The 20,458-nt window shown below is 61.6% G+C and overlaps 1 protein-coding gene across 1 annotated transcript in view; it reads right to left on the reverse strand.

The window, feature by feature from the left end:
- NAV1 (neuron navigator 1) overlaps nt 1-20,458 on the reverse strand; it is a 74,527-nt gene that overhangs the window by 3,567 nt on the left and 50,502 nt on the right. The window contains 27 exon segments of the mRNA XM_030965683.1: nt 543-740; nt 973-1,091; nt 1,581-1,777; nt 2,046-2,117; nt 2,307-2,461; nt 2,561-2,796; nt 2,894-2,944; nt 2,947-3,052; nt 3,204-3,299; nt 3,425-3,522; nt 3,727-3,901; nt 4,026-4,188; nt 4,275-4,471; nt 5,823-5,831; nt 6,255-6,376; nt 6,937-7,048; nt 7,147-7,230; nt 7,409-7,486; nt 7,574-7,597; nt 7,767-7,819; nt 8,311-8,481; nt 9,088-9,236; nt 9,392-9,433; nt 9,638-10,096; nt 10,199-10,892; nt 11,259-11,556; nt 11,766-11,904. Of these exon segments, the coding sequence (XP_030821543.1) occupies nt 543-740; nt 973-1,091; nt 1,581-1,777; nt 2,046-2,117; nt 2,307-2,461; nt 2,561-2,796; nt 2,894-2,944; nt 2,947-3,052; nt 3,204-3,299; nt 3,425-3,522; nt 3,727-3,901; nt 4,026-4,188; nt 4,275-4,471; nt 5,823-5,831; nt 6,255-6,376; nt 6,937-7,048; nt 7,147-7,230; nt 7,409-7,486; nt 7,574-7,597; nt 7,767-7,819; nt 8,311-8,481; nt 9,088-9,236; nt 9,392-9,433; nt 9,638-10,096; nt 10,199-10,892; nt 11,259-11,556; nt 11,766-11,904 (4,297 nt within the window).

The following is a 20,458-nucleotide window of genomic DNA, read 5'->3' on the forward strand; positions in this document are numbered from 1 at the left end:
TGGGGACAGGAGCATGGCAGAAGCCCGAGGGGGACATGAGGCCCACAGGTGACTGGGGAGGCCACTTGGCCCTCTTGCCCTCCCAAACCAGCCTTGCTGGAAAGCTCCTTAGAGGGTAAAGCAAGTCCCAGAGATGCTGCAAAATCCCTCTCTCGTGCCAGGATGTGGCCTCAGGCACAGCTGGAATGCTCAAGAGTCAGTGTGCCAAAGCAGCATCAGCTGGCATCACCTGTGGAGCCAGCAGCCTCTCCAGGTGACGCAACAGGACAGGTAGGAGCACGTGTGCCTGTCTGTGGCTCTGCATGTGGACATGATGTCTCGTGGAGTGTCAAGTCGTGCCCTTTCACTGGCATGTCACCATGTGTCCTGGTGTGCAGCCCACCTGCCAGCGCCACCACCCCTCACCCACTGCTCCTCCTGGGAGCACGAAGTGTTTCTGCATCCCCAAATCAGTCTTCCTACATTGAGAATTAACTGGGAAAGCAAAGCTCCGCCCTGCTCTGCCACCAGCTCCTCCCAGCCCCTCCTGCTGGCCAGCCTACCAGCGGGTCCGAGTCCAGGGAGCTGGGCGTGGTGTCCTTCACGGTGCGCTCCTCGGGGGGCGACACGGTGCTCTGGGGCCCGATGGTGGGCGGGGGCAGGTGGTACAGCTTGGACTGGTCCTGCTGCGCTGACGGCCAGGGCAGGGTGTCCCGCACCCACTCCACGGGGTCCTCCCACGCTGCCTTCTGCCCATGCACCTGTGGCAGGGATCAAGTGACAGCCATGTCCTCAGTACATGCCAGAGCCAGCAATGTGGCACCCTGAGCCTCCCAGGACAGTGCCATGTGCCACAGCAGCCACAGGGTACAGGGACTGACAGAGATTTACACCCACCATCCCAGTGCCTCCCCTCTGCCCCCAGCCCACGATGGCTGTATCACTGTGTCCCCGCCCTGGTTTGCAATCTCATGTGCCAGCAGCACTGGCTACCTTGAGCCCATCTTTTGCCCCCTCCTGCAGGTAAGGGATGATGGAATTGTTCCACAGGTCGATGAACCAGGTCCTGAAATCCTCAATTCCAATAGGGCAGGACAGAAAGAAGCAGGGACCTGTGGGGGGAAGGCAGACAGTGGAAATGGGAGCTGGGTGCCCCTCCTCCAGTCACAGCACTGAGGTGGGCACACCTGGTTGGAAGGGGGCCCTTGGGAACAGTGACTAGGCACCATCCACCTGCACAGCAGACAGACAGCATCTCCTAGGCAAGGAAGGGGGCTGCCAAGTTCAATCTATCCCCCAAAAGTCTGGTGAGGCATGGGGGGTCCACATGGGAAAACACAGCTCCTCCATGCCCAGGGAAGGGTGCTTGGCTGACACCCCTGGTGACAGCTCCCAAAGGAACAAAGGCCACTCAGGGAAGAGCAATGCTTGTGTGCATCACCCACCAGCTGTGGTTTGTGGGACTGGGAAACACAGGGAACACATCAGCCCCCCAAGCTCCTCTGGGAGGGTTTGGTCCCAGTCCCCAGGGAGGGTTTTGTCCCAGTCCCCAGGGCTCCTCACAGCCTGGGGCAGAGGAGGAAGGTGAGGCAAGGCCGTACCGATGAGGAAGTCGGATGTGCTGTGTTTTTCCAGGAAGGTGTGCAAATGATACCAGAGCTTGGGCACCCAGTCCAGCACCCGCAGCAGCTCCTCCTTGTTGGCGTTGATGTCCGTGTCCGACTCCAGCAGCTTCCGCCGCAGGTAGCGCACCAGGAAGCCATTGGCCGGCTCCACGTTGTTGGAGAAGGTCAGCATCCTGGGGGAGGACTCAGTGGTCAAGGCTGGGTCTCCACATAAGCTTCCCTGCTTCCCAGCACTCTTGAGGCCCTCCTTGCATCCCCACCCTGCATTTGCCTGAGGCTGGGGAATATCAGGTCCTTCTGGGATAGGGACAGGCCTGGAGGTTCATTCCTAATCAGGGTCCCCAGCCATAAGATGTGACCACAGAAACATCCAAGTGCAAGTGATGGCTTCTGTCCCCCACAACCCCACAAGGATGATCCCCAGGGATGTACAATTCCTACCTGAAGCTGAGATGGAGGCCATGGTTTGGGGTCATCTTCACAGGCTGGTTGGTAGTACCAATGATATATGGACTGAGTGAGTGACAGAGAGAAAAGATTCATGAGAAAAAGCCTCTGAGTCACCCCTGCCCAAGGCAGAGCTGATCTGGGCACAGCAGACATGTGCAGCCTCATCCCCACAGCCCAGCGGCCTCGGTGAGAGCAGCGGGGAGCGTGTGTGTGCCATGGGGCTGCACTGGAGGGGTGCAGAGGGGCTCTCACCATTTGTGGTACTTGCAGGTGAGCGCCCCGTTGACGAGCTCGCTGATGGAGCCCGCCTCGCTGAGGTCGTCCAGCAGGATCACCAGCGGCACGTCTGCCGTGCCCGTCTCCCGGTCAATCTGGTTGGCCAGGTTGGACAGGTACAGCTGAAGATCCTGGAACAAACAGGTCAGGTGTCACGTGTGGGGCCATGGCATGACAGCCACAGGGACCGTGGCAGTAGTGCCCACAGGGACACTGCCGTGTGCCCTCACCTTGCAGGACTGCTGGTGCATGTTGAAGGTGCTGACGATGCCCTCAGTGACGTCCCGACCCGAGCGCTCCACCAGGTACTCGGCCAGGCGGTTGGTCAGGTAGGTCTTGCCGGTGCCACTGGGCCCCGAGAGGATGAGACGGCGGTGTTTCAGCAGGAGGCTGATGTAGTGCTGCATCATGGGCTTGGGGATGAGTGTTTCGAACACCAGGCTGTCCACGCACTTCTCTTTCAAGCCTGTGGGCAGGGGAGGGCTGAGGGTCCATTCACACCCTGTGATACCCCCAGACAGCAGGGACATGGCACAGCCATGGAGCCCCTCTGCCACACTGACCTTTGAGCGTCACAACAACGCTGGTCAGGCCCCGGCGGCACAGCGGCAGCTCGGAGGCTCCGTGTCCAGCACCCGCTTGATGTGGCTGATGCTGTAGCCATAGATGGACTCGGTGCTGAGCCCCAGTGTGGATGCAGGATCCATCTTAGTGATGTAATCCTACATGGAGAAGAACAGGACTGTCAGTGCCCTTGAGGGCTGGCAGAGAGCAGCTCCAAGAGAGCTTGGAGAGGACCTGGGCCAGGAACTGCAGGCCTGGTGGAGCAGTGTCAAAGGATGGCTCTCTAAAGAGTGCTCTTTTTGCTCCTACCTTGAAGACCTGGCAGACAGCCTCATCCAGCATCTTCCAGTCTACCTTCCCGCTCACCTTGGTCCAGCCCAAGAAAAACTCCTGCTGCTTGAGGTCCTAGGAGCCAAGGCAGAAGTGTGCAGTGCTGCAGCACCACATCCAGCCCTGGGAGGCATCCTTTGCCCCTTTGTCAGGGCCATGACACGGTGACAGGTCAGGCTCCCCATAGAGCCCACACTCACCCCCTTGATGATGTGCTGGGGTGGCATGCGCACCACAATCCGCAGCGTCAGCTCATCCTTCTGGGTGCCAGCGCTGACAGCATCCATGGGGGACATGTCTGGGGATGGAGCACTGAGTGCTGGCCAGAGCTGAGCCACCAGGCCTGGCTGTGCCCAGCCAGAGGCAAATCCTGCTGTGGCCAACAGCAGCACCAGCAGCACGACAGATCCCCTGCTCACTCCAGGTGAGCAGCAGCACATTGCTGCCACACAAACTCTCTATCCCAGCCCTTCCCCATCTGCAGCAGCTCTATCACCCCTACCTGCATCCCCCGGGCTGGGGCTGAAGGCGTGACCAATGGTGAGACCCAAGGAGCGCCGTGGTGAAGAGGAGGCCGATGTGCTCGTGATGTGGCTGGGAACAGCACCTAGCACTGCTGAAGGCCCAGGGGCCACCTTGAGACGGTCATTCTCAGCCTTCAGGAGATCCACCTCCAGCTGGGGCACAACAAGGCAGGCCACAGGGTAAGGAGCTGTATGCCAGCAGCACTCTGGGGTGCAGCACAGTGGTGAGAATGCAGGGACTGAGGGCACCTTGGTACTGAAAGCAGCCAGGCCTCACCTGCATGTTGTGCATGGTCTCCCGCAGCTGCTCCAGCTGGTGGGCTGAGTTAAGGGCCTCCAGGCGGATGTCTGTCAGCTTCATCTCCTTCTCCCACAGCTCTGACCGCAGCTCTGACACCTCCTTCTTCTCGGGCTCACCCTCACTGTGGGCCTGGAAGAGCCTAGGCCAAGGGAGAGACCAGGTCTCACACGTGTCTCTGGTAGGAGCCTGCAGCCCCTGCCATTGGCCCTCCCTGGCCCCACGTACTCAGCCGTGTCAATGCCCACGGAGGAGGATGTGGAGGACTTGATGGAGGGCGAGGCAGTCTCTGTGGAGCCGTGCTGTAGCTTGGGGGAGGAGGGGGCTGACGAGTCTGGCGTGGCAATCTCCTCTATGTCAGAGTAGGACGAAGCCGATTTGGGGCCCTTCTTGATGCTGAAGGCCTTATTGAAGGAGCTGCGCAGCTACAGGAGAAGGAAAACTTGTTAGAGGCAGTCCAAAGTGCAGCCTCACAAGCAGAGACCTGGCCTGGTCCTGCCCTGTCTGTCCAGGACCCACAGACAGTCTGAGCTGGGACCAGTACAACCACAGCCATCACAGAGGCAGCACCTCCACCATGCTGGGGAAGGCTGCAGCCTGACCCCGCTCTGTGGCACAGCCAATGGATGGGGTGCACAGCCCTTAGGGCAACACTCACCCCAGCCTGGATGGCACCAGAGCCCCACAGAGTGGGACCCATGTCCTGGTCAGGATGTCTCCCAGCCCTGCTCCCCACCAGCACCTACACCAGGCTGTTCAGGCATGGCACCAACACCCTGGTCCATCAAGAAGGGCCAATCCCTCCCCACATTCACCCCACCACAGCCATTTCAGCAAGAGGCATTTATTTACAGGGATGTCCCTTGCTCCAGCCACTGCAGAGCCAGGGACCTGCCCCACACCTCCCTCTGCCCCGTGGATCCTGCTGGAAGCACAGAGGGGCAGCCAGCCCTCCACAGAGCATGCTGGTGTCTCACCTGAGCATGCAGCATGCACACAGCACACACAGAGCAGTGGTGGGTGAGCAGTGGGCTGGGGCCAGGGAGGGGGATGGACACTGCACAGGGACCAAACTAGACCCAAACTGGGTCCCACCAGCTGGTAGGAGAGCAGCAGGACAAGCACCCTGGGCTCACAACATGTGCCCTGGACTGCCAGAGCCTGCTCCAAGGGAAGGTGGGAGAAAGAAGGGATGGAGAGCACACTGGATCTGTCTCAATCCCCACAGGCACTAGCAGACTGCTCTAGGGTGTTCCCAAAACCAAAAGCATTGCATTTCAGTGTAAACAAAGTAGGTATCCAACTGTGCTGATGGTGGGAGCAGGGAAACACTGAGACCTATGTGGGTGCTGGCAGAGACAGAGCCACTTGAGACCACAACAGGCAGCCCTGGAGAGGCAGAGATGGGCAGTGCACTCCAGTGTCCTCAGTGACACTGGCAGGGCTGCACCAAGGCCTCCATTCCAAAAGATCCAGTTACAGAAAGTCAGGAGGGTGCCTGCCTTCCCTAGGCAAGAAGGGGACTGTTCCCATCCATGGGGCAGGTCCCCTGCTGTCTATCTATGCCAGTTCAAGCCCCTCCTCGTGGCTGTATATTTGTCCTTAGCATCAAAGGAAGCAGCCAAGGTGGGCACAGCCTGGCTGGGGACCCAGGATGGCCTGTGCTGGGGTTAGTGCCAATGGGATGGATGGGATGGGGAGCGTATGAGCACCGTCCCATGAAATGGAGCAAGGGCCCTGGCTGGGCACAGGTGGATTGGACAGTGTGGGACTTACCTCGTACACCTGGAAAAAAAGGGTTGAGGTCAGCATAGGGGAAGAGAAACAAAACAAAGCAAGACTTAATTGCACATCCAGCTCAGAGCTGCCTGGTGCAGGGAAGGGGCTGCCCAGCCGAGGTGCCAGCCCTCCACACTGTCAGAGCCTGCGTGCGCAGGAGGGAGACATGGGGGAGACAAGGAAGCAGGCATGCAGGGCCAGGGCTGGAAAACTCCTGAACGGGCTGGAGAAGTCCCAGCCAACAATTCCAGAAACAAATCCATGGCAGTTAAACTCTCCTCACCACTGCTGTCCCCAGAGGACAGGGAGCACCAACACCCCAAAGCCAAGGCAGACTGAGAGCAGTTGGTTTGTGGGGCTGACCTTGAGCAGACCCTGCCAGTGGCTCCCTAAGCCCCACTTCTCCTGCCACTGCCCCATCCAACCCACCCAGCTCTTCTTCTTCTTCTTCTTGGCGTCAGCGTCCTTGCTGCTGCCGATGCTGGAGTGGCTGGTGATGCTGTTGAGGCTGGAGATGCTGTCAGAGGAGTTCTGCCGCTTGATGCGCAGCTCTGGGGTCCAGAGAAGGAGAGATTGGGAAAGGAGGGATCGGCTACCTGCAACTGTCCCAAAACCAGAGCACCCTATGGTCCCCCCTCCCTACACCCAATTCCTCCTCCCACCCAACACCTGAGCTCTTGAAGCCACCTTGTAACAATGACATTGGACTCAGACACCACATGGGCACTGCCAGAGAGATGCCCAGGGCACATATCACCCTGATGCTGTCCCAGGCCATCTCCCTGACAGCTTCTTGCACTCACACTGGGGTTTTGGGGCTACAAACAGCATTTATGGGAACAAAGTCAATAGCAGCAGGCAAAACTGGCTGTTGGCAAAGGGCCTGGCAAGGTCTCCCAAGATTGACAACCATTCCCCTACATGCCAGCACTGTGACCTCCCATGGTGACAGCTCTGTCTGTCCATTCCTAGTTTCAGATGGTCAAGGATCCCAGGTGGAGAAAAACTGTTTCCAGATGAACATCCCCCATGAGAGGGTGTGCCCTGGGTCCCTGCGCCAGTCCCAGCAGGAGCATCCCAGCTCAGGAATGGTGGCAGCATCATGCCTTACCTTTGGGGGTGACATCAGTGCCATTTAGAGCACCCTGGATCACAGCCTGGGCCTCTGAGTTCTTCTTCTTCAGGAAGTCAATGGTCTCTCGCAGGTCCAGCAGCTCTGTGTCCTGGGGCAGCAGAGTTGGGAGCCATGGAGTGTCCACCCAAGAGCACCCTTGGGGCAACCTCCAAAGTCCAGCACCCACCAGCCCCGGGACACACCCACCTTCTCCTCGGCGGTCTCAGCCAGGTGCCGCAGGCGGGATGTCATGCTCACCAGGCTCTGCTCAAAGGCCGCCACCAGGTTGGCCTGGGAGAAGTGGGGAAACAGGTGAGCCCCAACATCTGGGCAAAAACCCATGGACAGGTGAGCACCCACTGCCAGGTGTGGGATGCAAAAGGCTGAAGGGAAATCAGGGCTTCCATGGGCACATCCAGCACCAGCCCTACGCCTTGCAGGGATGGAGTGGGGTCCCATGGGGACTCACGTTAGCAGACAGCTGGGACGTCAGCGTGGCCACCTTCTCCTGCGAGGACTCCAGCTCACGGCGCAGCTTGCGGATTTGCTGTGGGGGAGAGAGGGGAGATGAGAGGGGCCAGGCACTGCCCTCACTGGGGGCAGGGGCAGGCGTGAGCTAAGGGTGTGGGCTCACCTCAGACTGCATCTTCTCCTCAGCCTGGCAGCGTGAGAGCAGAGAGGAACAGACAGACAGAGGCAGGCAGTCAGGGGGGCAGCGAGGCACAGACAGGCTCAGCAGCAGGCAGAGGCATGCACAGAGCCCCCCCCAGTCCCACCCGGATCCCCCAGCCATGCACAAAGCAGCGCAGCACAGAGGCGGCTCTTACGGAGGAGTAGGTGGAGGACGCGCTGGAGGCCAGGGACAGCACTGATCCGTGAACTGCAACACAGGAAAACCCGAGATGTGAGGGTGCCCTGGAGAGCAGCACCCAGGGCCTACAGGTCAGGGCACACCTAGTGACTGGGCTCTCAGGGGTGGCTTGGGGGAGGTACAGGGTGGGATGGCAGCTGCTCAGCACTGCCCGTTTCTCTGTACGTGCCCTCCACCTGCACCCTCCTCTGTGGGGAACCTGGGGGCTCTGCTGCCCTCCCTGTCTGCTTGGATCCCCTCCTCCCCAGTGTCACAGCATCCTGGGAGCAACCCAAGGACACTGAGTACCCATGGAGGTCAGGGCAGACCCAGGGCTGATGCCAGCACAGAGTCCAACAGAGCCCTCAGCGTTGCTGTCCCTGCTCTGATGCCAAGAATGGGACACAGCCACCCATCCAACAATTCCATGGCAGCACCAGTAGGAAGGGACAAAGGTGCAGGGAGCCCCACCAACCCTCTGCAGCCTCCTCTGCCTGGGCAGGAGCACAGCACACTCTCACCATCGTCCACAGGGTCCCGGAAAGAGCCCGAGCGGATCATGCCCTTGGACTTGTCGGCCAGAGAGAGGGTGCTGCCCATCTGGGAGGTGCTGTACAGCTCGAAGGTGGAGTCGTGGGTGGGGATGCTGTTGGAGCGGGTGATCCGCGGGGCTGTGGTGGCAGTGGGGCTCACTGCAAGGAGAAAGTGGGGAGGAGGCAGGGTCAGAGCCACGCTGGGGACCTGCCATCAGGATGGGGAAGCAGGACTGGGAGCGATCCACGAGAGCTGTGATGCAGTGAGGAAGCAGGGATTGTGGTCCCAAAGCAGGGAGGGGCTGGGGAAAGCTAAAAGGCAGGTTGATGCTGGGAAGACCTGGACACCAGCACCAAGATAATCACAGGGCTGCAAAACAAATCCATTGCCCCAGGGCCAAGTGGGTACCACTGTGCCACAGCCCAACACCTGCAGGTGCAGGAGTGGAGCCTGCTGCCCCAACTTGTCTGCCTGGACGCCCTCAAACCCTCCAGGAACATGCAGGTCCTGGTCAGATCAGGGCAAGGCTTACCCCTTGCCCTGCCAGGCACCCCCAGAGGAGCAGTTATGGCCTGAGGCCCAAAGGTGGATGAGGTGCCCTGAAGCAGAGGTGATGGACATCCCTGGTCGCAGCCCAGCACCCAAAGCACCAGGTGCTGATGTTGGTGGTGTCAGGGAGACAAGCAGCGCCCAGGGGAGCACCAGCACATCATGCAGGGAGCAGGGGGAGCAGGAGGGAAGGGCCTGGCAGCGAGGGCACTGACCAATGCTGGTGAGCGGGCCCTTCCCGACCAGCGCCATGGGGAGGGCGGGGGGCGAGGGCAGCTCCTGCTGCTCGTCCGACTCGGGCAGGCCGCTGACTGCGTGGGAGTGGCGCCACTCCTTGGCCTCCTCCTGGGAGTGGAGCTGGTACCTGAGGAGCCACAGACAGGCATGGTAAGATCGACCAGCACCGTCCAGCTCCCACCCGCTGCACTGAAGCCCAGCTTCCCTGGCTCAGGGGCACTGCCCTGGAAAGCCTCGCCTTCCCGCCCCAGCACCACACAAAAATCATTTGGGCTTTTTTACCTCAACCCCTTCTTGGGCAGTGTGTTCCTGTCGCGGTTGGCACTGGAAGGGAAGGAAAGATCAGTGACATCCCTGCACAGACTAGGGAAGGAACCATGGGGATTGAAGTGTAGGAACAGGGAGCTTTTCCCTAGAAATGTAGCAGGAAGAGACACTGAAGCAGGCAGAGGACATGGCAGAACAGCAGGGAGCAATGTGTGCCCATGAAGGTGCTGCAGCAGCCCACCAACCTCCTTCCAGCCATACCTGTCCAGATGTGTGAGCCGGGGGCTCCCACTCCAGCCCAGCTCTCCTGCCTCTTCTTCTTCCTCTTCTTCCTCTGCGCTGGCAGGGGGTGCAGCAGCAGGGGCGGGGGTGGTGGTGCTGCCCCCTGAAAAGGCACTGGGCAGGCTCATGGGCATCTGCAGGGATTCCATGCTGCGGTGAAGGCCAGAGAGCTTGGGGTACATCCTGCCCTCTTTGGGGACACTGAAGCCACCCATGAGCTCCAGGCCCTGGGAGAAGCTCGCCGAGTTGATGTTGAGGATGGGGGCAGGGCTGGGGCTGAAGCAGGGTGCAAGGTGCCCACCAGCCGGGTGCAGGTCCTGGAGCTTGGCAGTGTGCGGGGTGTGCAGCTCACTGGAGGAGGGCAAGTCCAAGCTGTTGGAGTTGACCTTGTCCAAGTTGGCCAGTGAGGGAGGCTTCACGTAGGTCTTGGCAGCTGCTCTGGAGGGGGGAAATGGGTAAGAAAACAGGTGAGACTCAGGTACTGGTGCTGGGCACAGCCGTGCCAGGCACCTGCTGCCCTCAGAGCTGGAAGGACCATACCTGAGAGGTGTAGGGGGCAACTCAGCCACCTTGGCTGCTGGCGGGAGATTGGCCTGGGCTTTTGGGGTGCTCTCAGGTGAGCTGGCACTCTTCAGGGTGCTGCACTCAGAGTCAAGTGCCACTGCCTTGGCCTTGGCCTTCTCCTTCTCACGGTCTGTCTGGTTCACAGGGGCCGGTGTGCCACGGCCAGTGCCAACCTTGGATGGCTCCTTGAGGCGCGACACCGAGATGCCACCCGGCTTGGTGCTCAGCAGGCTGGGGTCAATGCTGCTGCTGACCGGCCGGGCTGCGCTGCGGCCCCCGGTCACACTCATGGAGCTGGACTTGGCCGGCCGGGGCAGGCTGCGGTACTGGATGTTGGAGCGAGCCCCTGGTGCCAGGAACCCAGGCTCAGGTGCGTTGGAGACATCGAGGCTGGTCTTCCTCCCACTGACTGGCTTAACAGGGATGCCAGAGCTCTTCTGGATCTTGCCAAGAGTAGCCGAGCCCCCAGCCTGCATGACAGTGGCCGTGCCAGTGGCAGGAGCTGGTTTCTTGTAGCCAAAGGAGCTGGAGGATGAGGGGCGTGCGAGCCCTGATGGCGGCTTCTTGGCGTCAGCGGTGCGATCACGGCCGGCATCGGAGGAGGAGCGCTGCAGGCCCGTGTTCTTCACTGACAGCTTGCTCTTGTCAGTGGCTTTGGTCTCTGGCTTGCCTGGTGGCAAGAACGGACAGGTTAGTGTCCCTGGAGGCTTTGGGAACATTTGGAAGTGAACAAGCCCAGACAGGATATGGGCACCAGAGATGCAGGGATGTGATGGAGAAGGGACATGCCAGACCCTTGGTGCACTCAGTGGTTCCCCGGCCTGGTGTGTGGGAGACCATGGGGCAGGCACAGACCCCCAGCCTGCCTGCAGCCCACAATACAGCCCTGCCTCCCCTTCCAGCCCACACTCAGCTCCCAGGTCTGAGCACAGCCATAGGCCATCCCATGGCCCACACGCTTGGGGAAGGCACACCAAGACAGCACCCAACCTTCTCTCCATCAAAGGAGCTGGACCCTGCCCAAACTGGTTTTTACCTGCCACTTTGAGGGTGCTCTGGGCCATGTGGGTGATGGGGGAGGTCACAGCCACTGGAGGAGTCTTGCCCTTCTTGAGGGAGCCTGGGGTGCCCAGGCTGACAGGCTTCTTCAGCTCACCACCCTTGGGCCCCTCCTCTCCACCCTCCGAGGGCTCCCGCCGCCACTTGGAGGAGCCATGCTCCATCTTGAGGCTGCTGCTGTCGTAGTCCAGCTTCTTGGGTGCCTTCTCGTCACCCTCACCGTACCAGCTCAGGCCGCTCTCTGCCAGTGAGCGCTTCTCCGAGTCCGTGCGCAGCTGGGGGCAGAGCAGAGTCAGGGGCACTCCTGGCACCCACCCCAAACCCATCCCCAAAGAACATCAGCCAGCTGGGAGAAGGATGCAGCAGACACCCTGTGCCATCCTTGTTTCCTCACACTGGCACCTCCATGCCCTCTGTCCCACCGAGGTGTGGCAGGAAGGCTGGGGCAGGTGCTGGAAAGGGTCGGGGTGCCACTGGCACCTACCGCTATGGCCGAGTTCCTGCGCGAGGCCGTGGGGGTGGAGGGCAGGGAGTTGAGCGAGGAGCTGGCATTGAACTCCTCTGAGCTGAGGTTGTCGGAGGCATCGCTGAGGCCGCTGCTGATGGAGCTGCTCTCATCCCAGCTGTGAGGGAGAGACAGCATCAGACCCCTGCTCAGCCCAATGGGTCCCACCACCCGCAGGATCTCCCTGTTCCAGGGGCTGCCGGGGCAAAAACCAGCTCCTGGCAGTGCCCATGGCAGGGACATGGCATGCAGGGCCCATGGCTGGCTCCAGCCCAGCCTGGCATTGGCTCGTGTTCCTCTGGCACACAAGCCTCTATGACCCTGCTTCTCCCCATTAAGGCTCCCTGCCCCACTGCCAGGGATGGAGGGACATCCACAGCAGGCAACAAGCCTGCAGCAACCTGCTCTGACCCTGGAGGCAGGTTGGGATTGTCAGAAAGGACAGGACTGCTAGAATAAACAAACCAACCACCCCATAGCATCCATCCTTCCTGGGGTGATCCCCACCCACTGCACCTCGTAGCATCCATCCTTCCTGGGGTGGTCCCCACCCACTGCACCCTACTGCCCCTCTCCAGCCCCCAGCAGCCAGAGGCACCAAGTCTGGGATCTGCTGCTGTGCCGAGGTGGCTGCTCCATGCTGGGGCTCAGTCAAGTGTGCAGAAGCCCATCTGCAGGGCCATCAGCCAGCATCACACCGGGGCAGCAGCTGCCTGGGTGCCCCAAGGGCACAGCGGGTTCCACAGCACTGGGCTGTGCCCATGTCGATCTGGCACAGGCAGGCACGGAGCACCTTCCAGCAGGATGAGCACAGCACCTTTCAGGTCAGCAGCTGAGTAGGTCAGTGAAACCTCACTGGTTTCCCAGGGCCTGTGAGGGGCTGGGGGAGGCAACACTGAAACAGGCTGCCCAGACAAGCTGCGGCTGCCCCATCACTGAAATGTTCAAGGCCAGGTTGGATGGGGCTTGGAGAAACCTGACCTACTGAAAGGTGCCCCTGGCCATGGCAGGGAGTGGCACAAGATGAATTTTAAGGTCCCTTCCAACACACACCATGCCATGATTCTGTGACAAGCAGTGGTGTAGGAGTGCAGAGCAGAGCTGGGAGCTGCAGCCAGCTCCAGCCCCTGCAAGAGATGCCTGTTTATCTGCATTGGGGCCACAGAGGTGCAAGCGAAGCCCAGCAAACAGCAGAGCCCAAAGAGCAGTGGCAGAGCAAAAGCAACAGCCACCACCATCCCTATCAGATGCTCAAGGCTCAAGAAGGAGCAACAAAGGCAGCTCCAGCACTGTAAGACCTGCACTGCGTGTCCTGCTCTTTCCATAGGGGAAGAGTTCATCAGAGACTGGCCAAAGCCAGGATGGACACAGCCCCTGTGCCCCCACAGCAGCTTCTGGGACAGAGCCAGCAGGTGCTGCTGCCCTGGAAAGGATTTCAATAGGATCATGCACTCAGGATGTGCTGCTCAGCTCCTCAGCTCCAAGCCATGCCTCACCACCAGCCCCATGCCTGGGGTGAGTTCCCACTGGGATGGAAATCCTCACCCAGGATCTCCCAGCCTGGCATCACCTGGCAGCGGTGCAGTGCCAGGAGTGAGGCCAGGCTTCGCAGCACTGTGTCCTATGGTAACACAGCTGAGGCCACATGTGGTGCTAGGTGTCTCAGTCTGGCTTTTGGGGCCAGGCAGGGAAACCCCACTCTCCCAGCCATGCATGCGACACCCCCACTGCCCTGGTTATCCAGAGAGCCACTGAGAAAGGGGCAGAGGGTCAGAGATTAGGCCAAGGCAGGAGGCAACTCCAAATCCTCCTTGACAACCCTATGCTAAGAAAACACAACATGGAAAGTCACATCCCAAAATCACTAAAACCATGGCATGAGGCTGGGGAGCCAGGTGCACACTGTGAGGGTGTCTCTGACTCTCTTATGGGGCACACAGCTGGTGCACTGAGGGATCCCCCTAGCTGGTAAGTGTATGCCATATGCGGCACAGCAAGGAAAGCCTCAACCACAGCACCACTGGCCCCGCAGCATGTATAAACTCCCGGAGCATGGCTGAGCCCTGGCACCTCGACTGCCCCCCAGAACCCTCAAACAGGGGGCAGCAATGTCAGACTGTCACTCCGGGGCAAAATTGACCCTCTGCTTTGTGCTCCATCCCCTCCATCTTAGCCAGACCCATTCCCAGCTCCTGCAGACGAGCCCGCACCGAACCTACCCGCCAGCAGCCCCGCGGCAACCCCCAGGAACGGGGATGCTCAAGGGCAGCGCGTCCGTCCTGCCGCGCCGCCCGGCGCCGGCGGGCGGACGGGAGCCGCTGAGGGCGGGATGGTCCCGCACGGCCTCGGGGATGAGCACCCGGCCCCAGTCCCGGAGCGGGGAGGCGGCTGCACCGCCAGGGAGCGGAGGATGGAGTGGGACCGCGGCGCGGTGCGCGGGGATGCTCCGCCCCGCCCCGGCCGCACCCCGACTCGGAGCCCCGCGCTCGGCAGTCCCGGGGTCAGACCCGGCGTGTGGAGGCACCAGCGCCCCGGGAGCGCCGCGGAGGATAGGCCCGGCCGTACTGCAGGTGCGGGGCGCGGGCCGGGGCGGAGGATGGGGGTGCCGGGGCGGAGGATGGGCAGGCAGCGGCAGCCGCCCCGATGCCCCGATGCCGCGGTGCGGGCGCGGCCGCGCTGCCCCGACCCCCTTTCACCCCCCCGCCCCAGCGCGGCCGAGACAAAGCACCGCCCGCGGAGCGGCCCCGGGGCGCGGGGCTTTGTCTGTCGGGGCCGAGCTCCGGCCGCGCCCCCGCCCGCCGCGGTGCCCGGTCCGTGCCCGTGCCGTACCTGCTGGCGAGGCGCGGCGCGCGGCGCGGCCTCCCCGCCCGCAGCATCGTGCTGCCCGCGGCCCGGCGCGGCCCCGCCGGGCGGCCGAGAGGGGCGGGGGGCGGCGGGACCGCCCCGCTGCCCGCGCCTTAAAGCGACAGCGGCACAGGACCCCCTCCGCCGTCCACCGGCCCCTCCCCGTCCCCGCCGGGACGGGACCGGGGTCCCGGCTCCAAGCCTCGCCCGCCTCAGCTCCGCCACCATGTCTCTGCGTTCTGCCCCACAGCCCCGACCCCTGTCCCTGGTGTCCCCCAGCGTCGCCCCAAATGCCCGCAGAGCCCCCAAACCACGATTCACATCCCCAAACACAGCACCAGTGAACCCAGCCCCCTGTATGATACCAGAGGGCATTCCTCAGCACTGGACCTGGAACCCGTGCCCCCCAAACCGCCCTGTTCTCTGTCCCCAAAAGGAACCACCTCCTCGATGTGGGTCCCACTGTGGGGTGCTGGGACAGCTGCTCCCAGCAACCGCAGTGCTCGTCCCCAGGCAGGACATCCATGCCTGCCCCGCTCTGCCTTTCATTGACCAAAACCCCAACTTTTGTCCCTTTTTCTCTCTCTCTTCCATCACATCAAGAGCCATGCTGCACAGTAGGGTCCTCACCAGGATGGTAACACCAGGGACAATTTTGCCAGCCCAGCCACATAGGGCAGAGAGAGTTAACTGCAGCCTTGGCAAGACACAGCAGACCCTGCAGGCTGGGAAATAAGTAATTCCTTCCTTGAAGCAACGGGCGACGCCTCTTGGCTCCTTCCCCACTGTCCAGTCACTCACCACACAGGGCTTGTCCCAGCATGGCATGGCAGGACGGGGGTACCTGACCATCCCTGTCCCCAGTGATGAGCTTGTGCCCACGGCCCAGCAAGCCCTGGCAGGAGCTCATGGCCGGGGCTGGTGGTGCAGCCAGCCCGAGGTGCAGTTACGGCCCCACGGCCGCGTGCGCCAACGGGTGCGGCGGCACAGCCCGGCCAGCACCACATCCCTCGGGTCCCTCTGGCCTGGCACTGTGCCGGATGCTGTCCCTTCCCTCCTCTTCTCCTGGCTGCCTGCCTCAGCCCCTCCACGGCCAGCTCAGGCAGTGCTCAGAGCAGCTTCTGGGCAAATGTGGGCATCCCAAGTGGCAGGGGAGCCAGCCTGCACAGCCCAGCACTGCAGCCCCTCAGAAAGGCAGATTTGACCCTGCCAGAGCCACAGGCCCGGTGTGAGATGATGGCAGAGCCACAGCAGACCCCTGAGTACCAGCAGATGCACTGAGCCCTGTACAGAGGAGTACCCCCAGCACATTTCTCAGCAGAGGTTGCTGTTGGAGCTGGACAGTTTTGAACTCTCCTTGCTTCACCTGTCTCACACCAGCACAGACACCTGCCCATGTAGCACCCAGACCCACTGGCACTAGCCAGGGCTCCAGACACTCATGTCCCTGCCAGGCTGGTCCAGCCAGCTCCCCACTGCCATCCTGAAGCCCACCCTGGATGGAAGCAACTCCTGGTCTGCCCTGGCCCCTTCCTCCTGTGGCAAGGGAGGATGCAGTGTGTGCACTGAGGGGGTCCCACACTCCACATCAGCAGATCACTGGCATTGAGGGGGCTCTGTGGCACTGGTGCTGCCAGCCCCAGCTCATGCTGTGACTTGAGATAGGAGCAGTGGGGAAGGCACAGGCACAGCCGGGCTCTTCACACCCTCCCCCTCTCCTCCACTTAATGGGGCAGAAAAAACAATTAGCTTCATAAATCCCGTTGAGGGGGTTGGGAGCTCCCCATGTATGTGGGCAGGGCGGGGCTCTGCATCTCCCTCACATCCACATCAGGAACCAGAGTGTAACAACATTCCCTGACTTCCCTGATCCCCACAGCCCTGTAAACCCCTCTGTACCCCCCAGACCCCCAGGTACCCCCTCAAAGAACTCCAGCCCCTACAGACAGTCAGGCTACCTTGACCCTAGGCGTCTCCTGCTTGGATTTTGGGTACTCTGTTCTGGCACCTTTCTCCGAAGCTGCACTCAGAGGAACAGGGGTCTGCAGAGATCCGGCAGATGGGGAAACTGAGGTAGGGAAGGGGGATCTGACTTGCCTGAGCTTCCCCAGCAGAAGAGGATCAACATTACCCCAGCCCTGCACCATCAACCTCAGTAACAGTGGGGTCTGATTTCCCTGCAGCAGCGAGGCCGAGGCCGTGGTGGGGTCAGCCAGCACTCACTGCCTGCTGCAGTGACATCAGCCATGGACCCCAAACACACTCCTGGCTGAGAGCTCACCTCTGGTCACCCCTCTGCTCCCCCCCAAGTGGTGGAAGCCCTGGAAGAACTGTGTCCTGGTGCGGGGATCTCCGCTGGCAGTTTCGGTGACGTGTGGAGCCTCACCCGGGCCACAGCGGCACCCGGGGCTGCAGAGGCCACGTGCAATGAATGCTCAGAGAGTCCCAGGGCAGTGCCGGGGTGGGGAGCAGCGTGACTCAGCTCGGTTGTGAAATTCCTATTTTTCCTGTTGTCTGGACAAGCTGGTGACCTCGGACACCTCAGTCCAGAGTGGCCAGGCTCCTCCACAGGCGGCAGGGTGGCACATGGTAAAGCCGGGTCTCGAGGTCCCCAGGTGGCATGCAAAGAGGCAGGTGGGTTTGGGTCAGATTCACCCCAGCAGCTTTCCCCAGGGCACATGGGTGTGTGAGGTCCAACCCTGCACTTGGCTCTGCCCTGTGTCCGTATCCAGCCTCATCAACAAGCTGCAGGGGCCAGCAGCTCCCTGCATCTTGGGTGTCACTGACCCCCAGGTGCCCTGTACCTCCAAGCCTCACAACCCCAGGATTCCGTCCCCAAAACATGCCTCATGCAGCTGCTGTCACATCCCCAGGGGCCAGGGATCAGCACTGGGTGCCTCAACCCAAACCCCAAAGGATGGAACTGCTAGAAAGCAGCTCACAGAAAGGTGCTGATGCCTAGGGGGGTCCTGGGGCCCCTTTCCGGGAGCGTCCCCTGTACCCAGCTGGCGGGAGGAACTCGCCAAGCCCAGCACGCAGCACAGCCCAGCAAATATTTATACAACATTGCTCCCTGGCCAGCCAGGGTCCCATACACACGCCAGGCCACGTGCAGGGCCACAGCCATGCCCCACGGGATGTCCCTGATGAGGAATGACTTCATGGGCTCACTGGGACAGGACATGGGGTCATCCTGGACCAGCCAAAGCGGAGCAAGGGGTGTTTGAGGGAAGGGAGCAGGCTCCAGCACCAGTCCTGCTCGGAGCAGGAGGAGGGCGGCCGCTCCCCTGCTGCTGCTGGGGAGCTGAGCCAAACATCTGCTCCCGCCTACGGGCTGTGCCGAGCCCAAGGAGTTGCAAGGAAGCCGGAGCCAGGCCAGCCAGAGCGCAGCGGGTGTCAGCTCCAGAGCATCCCTCCCGGGAGGATGCTGCTGGCAGCCCCCAGCCCTGCTGGAGGGGACCACAGGCTCTGCAGCGCTTGGCTGCCAGCAGCACCATCACAGTGACCTGGGACGGTGCCTGGGGTGTGCTGTGGGCTAGCAGTGTGCCCTGCACTCCCAATTCCAAAAGCTGCTGCCTCAGCTCCATTTCATGCCCACAAGCAGAGTCAGGGCAGTACCCAGCTCATGAGGGTGCAGATGCTGCCACTGCTGCAGTGGGATGCAACGCTGCCTCCCTTTCTGCCTCCAACAAACGAGATGCAAAAGGACATCCTGAAATCACAGCAGTCCCAGGGTCACACAAACATTCCCCCAGTGCTCTGGAAGCCCCAAGGGACACGCAGAGCCCTGAGGACTGGCTCCAGAGCTACACCTCCACACCACAGCACTGCAGCACACACAGACCACCATCACTGCTCCTGCAGCCACCGCAGCACAAGGTGCTGACTCAGCAGCCAGCCCTGATAGCTCCTTCTGTACCCCATGAGCTCCTGACTGCAGCAAAGCCTTGCAGCATCCCACTCACTCCCACCGTGACCCAACTGGCCCTAGGAAACACCCAGGGACGGTGCTGAGCCACTACTCAAGACACATCACATCAGGTCAGGTTCTGGGCACACACAGCACAGGGAGAGGCACACCCACACATGGCCACACTCTGGTGGCACTGCTCAGACATGCAGGACATGGCCAGAACAAAACCAGGCCAAACCTGGCTTGCACATCCTGCTCCAAGCTCCTCACCACTGCCTGGTTCACATGCAGGTCTGCACACAAAGGCACCCATGCAGTGGCTGCACAGAGAGAGATGTCCCTGGGGAAGCTCCCAGTGGAGTGACCTTGGTGGGGTGACCTCCAGTGTTCAGAAAACAACCCCAGCCTGGATGAGTGCAAAAGCGTCACAGGTGGCACCACACCCTTCCTGGAACTGGCCTCAGGGCAGGGAACAGTGGCCACTGAATAGTGGCAGGTAAGAACCAGAGTTGACCAAGGAAGGGAGAAAATATGTTTTAGTGTTGGAGAAACAGCCCAAGACTGGGTGCTATCTCTGCACCTGCCTAGGCCCCAAGGACAGGCAGGACAGGGCAGAAGAGCAGCAGCATGCCTTCCATCCTTTCAGTCATCCCAGACATCCTGGTGGGTGCTCCCTGTGCCAGGTCCCTGCCCTGATGCAGTGCACAAGGAGGATATAGTGACATTGGGAACAAAAGGTATGGGCTGCTGAATAGGGGGCCAAAACAAGAGCTTTCCAGACCCTGAAACCAGCAGCAGGTAGAGAGGAGTAGCAAGTGTCACGCCGATGGATGCAGGCACAGCTGGGTGAGGAGCCAGGATGCCAGTACAAATGGAGCACACCCTGGTACATTCGGCTAACATAGGAATGCTGCTGGGGTCTCGGGCGTCCCCAGCCAATCCCTGCTCAGACCGGACCATCCCACTCCCTCTCTGAGCTGGGCCTCAAGTCCCCTACAGCCTCCTTGGCTGGGCTCACCCCAACCTCCACCCAGCTGAATCCACCTCGATACCTTGCGGGCAGTCCCCTCGCCCCAGCCGTGTCTCACCTACCTCAGCCCTCGCTCCTTCCAGCCTGCTTCCCCGCCGAGCCACGGGCATGCCGGGGCACATCCCACAGCCCCACACGTCTGTGTGTCCCACAGGGACAGGGACAGGGACGTGTCACCGCGTCCTCTGAGCCGTCTCTGACCTACTGCCCTACAAGCCGGGGCGTGCGCCGGCGCGGTGCGGGGGACGCTGCCCCGCAGCCCGGCCTGGGGCTGCCGGCCCCATCTGCAGCAGCCGCTCCTGCCCGGTGCATTAGCAGCACCGCGAGATGGGGCCTGCGGCAGTGCCGCTTTCTAGGTCAGAGCCAGCGAGGGGCTGCAATGGGTGAGGGGCTGTGCTGAGTGAGGGGGGCAGTGCTGGGTGAGGGGCTGTGCTGGGTGAGGGGCTCTGCTGAGCGAGGGGCTGTGCTGAGCGAGGGACTGTGCTGAGTGAGGGGGGCAGTGCTGGGTGAGGGGCTGTGCTGGGTGAGGGGCTCTGCTGGGTGAGGGGCTGTGCTGGGTGAAGGGGGCTGTGCTGGGTGAAGGGGGCTGTGCTGGGTGAAGGGGGCTGTGCTGGGTGAGGGGCTGTGCTGAGTGAGGGGGGCAGTGCTGGGTGAGGGGCTCTGCTGAGCGAGGGGCTGTGCTGAGCGAGGGGCTGTGCTGAGCGAGGGACTGTGCTGGGTGAAGGGGGCTGTGCTGGGTGAGGGGCAGTGCTGAGCGAGGGGCTGTGCTGGGTGAAGGGGCTGTGCTGGGTGAAGGGGGCTGTGCTGAGTGAGGGGGGCTGTGCTGGGTGAGGGGGGCTGTGATGGGTGAAGGGGGCTGCACTGGGTGAGGGGCTGTGCTGGATG

Source organism: Camarhynchus parvulus, chromosome 26 (assembly GCF_901933205.1).
Source record: "Camarhynchus parvulus chromosome 26, STF_HiC, whole genome shotgun sequence".
In the NCBI taxonomy this organism is placed as follows: Eukaryota; Metazoa; Chordata; class Aves; order Passeriformes; family Thraupidae; genus Camarhynchus; species Camarhynchus parvulus.